General features: G+C 40.5%; 1 protein-coding gene across 1 annotated transcript; it reads left to right on the top strand.

Annotated features, from left to right (window-relative positions):
- Positions 1 to 970: 970 nt before the first annotated feature.
- Positions 971 to 3,913, top strand: LOC141096290 (olfactory receptor 2AP1-like). Its single transcript, XM_073582830.1, has 2 exons — positions 971 to 1,040; positions 2,955 to 3,913. Exons 1-2 carry the CDS (start codon positions 971 to 973, stop codon positions 3,911 to 3,913), a joined length of 1,029 nt encoding a protein of 342 aa, XP_073438931.1.
- Positions 3,914 to 6,574: the final 2,661 nt, after the last annotated feature.

Raw genomic sequence — 6,574 nt, 5'->3', positions numbered from 1 at the left:
ACACAGCCAGAAAAAAGTTCTTTATTAGAAATTTCCATTTTTATTTAAAAATAACGCCTTTAATAATCTTAATTAAACCATACTAATGACCGCATCTAATTCCACCAAAGACCTTGATCTCCTGTAATAAAACTAAAATAAAAAAACAACAATTTATTTATTCCAGGATAAATATTAGTTGGATTACATTGCTGATTAGTTGGATTACATTGCTGATTCAACATGTGTCCCAATTAACAGATGTGCTTGCCTCTTCAAAGTGCTTCAGTAGGTGACACATATCCCTTTTTAGTTGCCAATGTCAAATCAAAAGGAAACATACACTCCAGGTTGACTGAAGCATTATGTAATTTGCAAACGCTTTATGCTGTTTGTACAAACAATGCAACTTGTATTCTAGCAGGTTGAGACCAAGTAGTGCTCTGTAAGCCCGTTTTCTGCTTTGTTTTGTTTGCAAAGCCAAGAGGTTGTGCTTTGCAACATAAGACCTATTGATATGGCTTGACATCTTTATTGCCATAGTTACGGAGACCTCACCACCTGGCACAGATGAGTTGTTGCATTGCTGCAGCTTAAGATATTCACCTAGTGAGCTGTGAAACTTATGTATCGTCTATGGCCATAATTGCTACTTCATACATGTATTGTGCAGTGCACTTCGAAGCATAAAGACAAGTCCTGACAGAGGACTATGTTCTCTGGTACGTGAAGGCAGAGAGCAGGTATCTATTTCTGAGATAAATAATGGTGGCTTATTATCTTTCTAGATGTATGCCATCATTTCTTAAAAGGCAGCAGAAACCACAAGTTGGTAAAACAGCAACTGCACCACCAGCAAGTTTAGTTGGTTAGCAAGCAGATGATTGGGAGCATACTGTTGTTTCTTCAACACGTAAGTGGTGTAGGATTTTTCCCTTATCTACTTGTGTTATTGCAGTGCCACACACATTAGAAGAGAATGACAATAAGGATGTTGGTGAAGATGACACTGAACAGTTGTTTCCTAAGAGTGCAGCTTGGCTTACAGAAAGATGAGCATGGTGAGAAGGGAGAAGATGACAACTTGAGGCTTACCCTAATTTCTGGGCAGTTTAACTTTGCCAAATGAGCAGGTGATGTAATTTCATGTGCTGATATAGATCCATACTCCCTATGCTAAAAGAGCCTGGATGTTCACAGTTGATTTTCAATTTGTAGAGACTGCAGAATGCTGGCAGCAACTCGATCTTCTACTCACAAAAGGCCAGGTGGTATGACTCCCCACCACCGCAACCAGACCTTTCAGGTGCTGTAGAGCATTGCAGAGCTAACCACAGTTAAAGCTGATTTTGCTCCAGATTAGACATAAGTGTATCACTGATGCTAGAAATCTTTTCCTCTAAAACGTCAACTTATCATCACTCTTGTCTGGTTCTCAGCACAGAATCATTATCTTCATTACCACATCTGATTCGGCTGACAGGTGCCTCTGTGTGTGAAATGGCCAGGGTTCTTTGCCCCCTCACCTGATTCTCATTGTGAGGTTTGCCGTGGCTCAGAGTACTACTATCACAGACATTGTCCTTACCACATCAGCTTGTGGAGCCTGCAACCCAGATTGGTATTAGAAAAGTTTTATACATCACCTCTAGCATCATGTATTCTGAGAAAGAAGGCTGTGTTTCACCAAAATATCAACTGTAAGACATTTTTCTAGTGTAATATATTTTTTTAAGCCCTATAAGGGTTCAGGGACTTTGAGGCAGAGTAGAAACAGGTGTCATTGATTGAAAATTTCACTCTGCACAACATTAACTAATATGGTGGCAGAGGAGGTAGATGGAGGAGAATGCTGACTCTTTGTCAGATGGTACACTATTCTGCTGTGCTTGAGATGAATTATAAAGCATATACTCCTTAATGCTCTACCAAAATCACATTAGATCTTATTTTATGAGCACTACTATCTCTACACATTAAAGGCATAAAGTGGCATTCTTCAACCAGTACCTATATTTTATACCGCCCGTGAAAGCCCCTATGATTGCAATGCCATGTGATCAGATTGCTGTAAGGCATTATGGGGAAGCCCATGCAGAAACACACAGCCTGCTCAATGTGTGGGCATCATGTTTGAAATGTCATTGTGCTTTTTTTTTTTATTGCAAACTGCAAATCTAAACACAGGTTTTTCAAATTTGTGTGAAATCCAGGATTTCAGAAATTTCAACTAGAACTTGATCCTCTGCTGATCGATCTGCTCATTTCTATTGTCAGTCATCTATATTTTTTAATCATGCAGGAATTTATCCCAAGAGATCTGGGCTGTTTTTCAAACATATCATGCACTGAGAAACCTGCTTCAAGTATTAGCAGGAATGGCTTCTTTTTCTGCTATGTCGCTGCTTACCTATGATTGGTCAACATCATATACAGTAGGGAGAAAAAGAACACGCCCCCAGTGATAACTTGGACTTAACAAAAGTTATTTCATTATTTGCAAACTACTTTGATACCTAATATACAATATCCACAATGGAGAGGTGAAACGTACAAAATAAATAAAAAAAAACAAATTATTCTGTTCTGCGGTCACTATTACATTGTATATCCAGTTCAACGTGAAAAATTTGGTGAAATGTCCTCTTAAATATTTTGGTAACAAAGAAGACATACAGTGCTTTAGAATATAGAAAAATGGTTATCTTGGGTAAGTATATTAAAGCTAAACATTATTGCTGTTGTATAAATGTAAGGTGGGGTCTAAGAATCAATTCCACTAATACTCCCCATTTATCCCAGTCCGACACTGCACAGTAATGTAAGGATGGACATATGTTAATATGAAGCTGAAGAATACATTTATTTGAATGTAAGTGCTGTGTATTTTAAAGTGACTGTATTACTTCACGATGTACGTCCATATTTTTCAGGTGTACGTATAGATATGCATTTCATTATTTTTCTTTCTGCAGATTTTGAAATAATGTTTAAAAATAAAAGTACTTTTACGGAATTCATTATAGTTGGATTTCCTGGAACATCTGGTTTCCAATATGTCTTCTTTTTCTTATTATTGATTACTTATTTATTAACTTTACTGTGCAACTTTCTGATAATGGTAATCACAAGTACTGAGAAATGTCTTTTCACACCAATGTACTTTTATATTCGGAATCTCTCTTTTCTAGAAGTTTGCTATGTGTCAGTAATAGTCCCTAAAGTTTTGGACACAATTACAATCCATGGAAGATTTATTTCATTTTTTGGTTGCATAAGTCAGCTGTTTTTTTTCTTCTTTCTTAGCTCAACAGAATGCTTTCTATTTGGTGTCATGGCATATGACCGCTACCTTGCAATTTGTCATCCGCTGCATTACACAGCCCTTATGAATAGTGACAAATGCCGTTCCCTTACTATAGGTTCAATTATTGGGGGTTTTGTAACTACATTTCCTCATATAGTTTTAATCTCACAGCTCCCTTTTTGCAGAAGTAATGAAATTAACCACTTCTTCTGTGACTCGCCTCCGCTTCTACAGCTTGCCTGTGCAGACACATATCTGATTGACTTACTGGATTTTTCCTGTGCTTCTTTGGTTATACTAACCTCAATGTTGGTAACTTTGCTTTCATATTTTCATATAATTGCAACAATTATTGTTATACCTTCTAAACAAGGCAGAAGTCGAGCATTTTCAACTTGCTGCACACATTTGATTGTCGTTTCCATTTATTATGGCACTGTTATATTTATGTACGTGAAGCCAAAAGTGACTTTTTCTTTCACCCTTAATCGTGTGGTGGCAGTTTTCTACACCATAATAACTCCTATACTTAATCCTATAATTTATTGCTTGAGAAACAAAGAAGTAAAGGAGTCTGTGAGAAAAAGACTGCACTTCATTAGTTATCAGCTTTTTAGAGCTCACTAAATGCTGTACCTCATAACTGTAGTTATTAGCTTTAAGTGATTGTTTTTAAAAAAATAAATTTTATGCACCCTATTAGGGAAAACTGATTTAGGCCTTATTTAAATGGACAAAATGTTTTCATGTGCTGTCTGTTCAACCACTTGATCTCCAGGTCACTTTCCTGCTTCCTGTCCAGTCATATTTTCGAGTTTATTCCTACTTGCACTTTTAGCGGGTCTTACAAAAAATTCTTGTTTGGGTGTTCAACTAATTTTTTCTCTTTTTTTAACCCCTTAGTAACAGAGCCAATTTGCAGCTAAATAACAAATCTAATTTTTACAATTCTGACCACTGTCCCTTTATGAGGTAATAACTATGGAGCGCTTCAATGGAATCCGCTGATTCTGAGAATGTTTTTTCATGACATATTGTACTTCATGTTAGTGGTAACATTTATTCGATATGACTTGCATTTATTTATGGAAAAATAACAGAAATATGGGGAAAATTTTTAAAATTTGACAATTTTCAAATTTTAATTTTTATGCCCTTAAAACAGAGAGAGATGTCACACAAAATCTATAATAATAAATGCGCTAAGCAGCTTCCGTCCGGTTGTAATGCAGCTTCCGTCCGGTTGTAACTTGGTGACGTCACATCCACCACACACCTCTTGCCAGGTTAACCCTCAACACACAATCCTCCTCAACACACACACCTCCTCAACACACACTCCTCTCACCTTTCACCATCTCCACTCACGTCCCCCCCTCTTTCACTCCACATACAACCCTTTCTCTCACTCCGTCTCTCATACTCATGCCGTCATCACCGCTGCTCCACGATCCCCGACATCTTCTTCTGCCTGTGCCATCTTTGATCCCGATGTCGTCCACGCTGGCGACATGTTCTTGCGGCGACGCCATCTTGGATAGGCGAAATCCCGCGATACTCAAGATGGCGTCGCCGCAAGAACATGTCGCCGGCGTGGACAACGCCGGGATCCAGGATGGCGTCGGCAAAATCTCGCGAGATTTCGCCAACGCCATCTTGGATCCCGCAGAATTTCGTCATTTACCTCACGCCGACTTGCTGTGCAGACGTGTTGCCTTGCTCCTCTGCCTGTTCACTGCCGGTGTCTAATTACAGGGCCAACTTGCCTCTACCACTTCATAACTACTGCTGCCTTGCTCCTCTGCCTGTTCACTGCCGGTGTCTAATTACAGGGCCAATTTGCCTCTACCACTTCATAACTACTGCTGGGCAATTACAGCGCCAATTTGCCTCTACCACTTCATAACTACTGCTGGGCAATTACAGGGCCAATTTGCCTCTACCACTTCATAACTACTGCTGGGCAATTACAGGGCCAATTTGCCTCTACCACTTCATAACTACTGCTGGGCAAATACAGGGCCAATTTGTCGCTACCACTTCATAACTACTGCTGGGCAATTGCAGGGCCAATTTGCCTCTACCACTTCATAACTACTGCTGGGCAATTACAGGGCCAATTTGCCTCTACCACTTCATAACTACTGCTGGGCAATTACAGGGCCAATGTGCCGCTACCACTTCATAACTATTGCTGGACAATTACAGGGCCAATTTGCCGCTACCACTTTATAACTACTGCTGGGCAATTACAGGGCCAATTTGCCATTACCCCTTCATAACTACTGCTGGGCAATTACAGGGCCAATTTGCCGCTACCACTTCATAACTACTGCTGGACAATTACAGGGCCAATTTGCCGCTACCACTTCATAACTACTGCTGGGCAATTACAGGGCCAATTTGCCGTTACCACTTCATAACTACTGCTGGGCAATTACAGGGCCAATTTGCTGCTACCGCTTCATAACTACTGCTGGGCAATTACAGGGCCAATTTGCCGTTACCACTTCATAACTACTGCTGGGCAATTACAGGGCCAATTTGCCGTTACCACTTCATAACTACTGCTGGGCAATTACAGGACCAATTTGCCGCTACCACTTCATAACTACTGCTGGGCAATTACAGGGCCAATTTGCCGCTACCACTTCATAACTACTGCTGGGCAATTACAGGGCCAATTTGCCGCTACCACTTCATAACTACTGCTGGGCAATTACAGGACCAATTTGCTGTTACCACTTCATAACTACTGCTGGGCAATTACAGGGCCAATTTGCCGCTACCACTTCATAACTACTGCTGGGCAATTACACGGCCAATTTGCCGCTACCACTTCATAACTACTGCTGGGCAATTACAGGGCCAATTTGCCGTTACCACTTCATAACTACTGCTGGGCAATTACAGGGCCAATTTGCTGCTACCGCTTCATAACTACTGCTGGGCAATTACAGGGCCAATTTGCCGTTACCACTTCATAACTACTGCTGGGCAATTACAGGGCCAATTTGCCGTTACCACTTCATAACTACTGCTGGGCAATTACAGGGCCAATTTGCCGCTACCACTTCATAACTACTGCTGGGCAATTACAGGGCCAATTTGCCGCTACCACTTCATAACTACTGCTGGGCAATTACAGGGCCAATTTGCCGCTACCACTTCATAACTACTGCTGGGCAATTACAGGACCAATTTGCTGTTACCACTTCATAACTACTGCTGGGCAATTACAGGGCCAATTTGCCTCTACCACTTCATAACTACTGCTGGGCAATTACA

The sequence above is a fragment of the Dendrobates tinctorius genome, unplaced genomic scaffold, assembly GCF_039654945.1.
Source record: "Dendrobates tinctorius isolate UK_male_01 unplaced genomic scaffold, ASM3965494v1 ptg000073l, whole genome shotgun sequence".
In the NCBI taxonomy this organism is placed as follows: Eukaryota; Metazoa; Chordata; class Amphibia; order Anura; family Dendrobatidae; genus Dendrobates; species Dendrobates tinctorius.
Note: the sequence above shows the minus strand (reverse complement) of the source record. Positions and strands in the feature narration are given on the sequence as shown.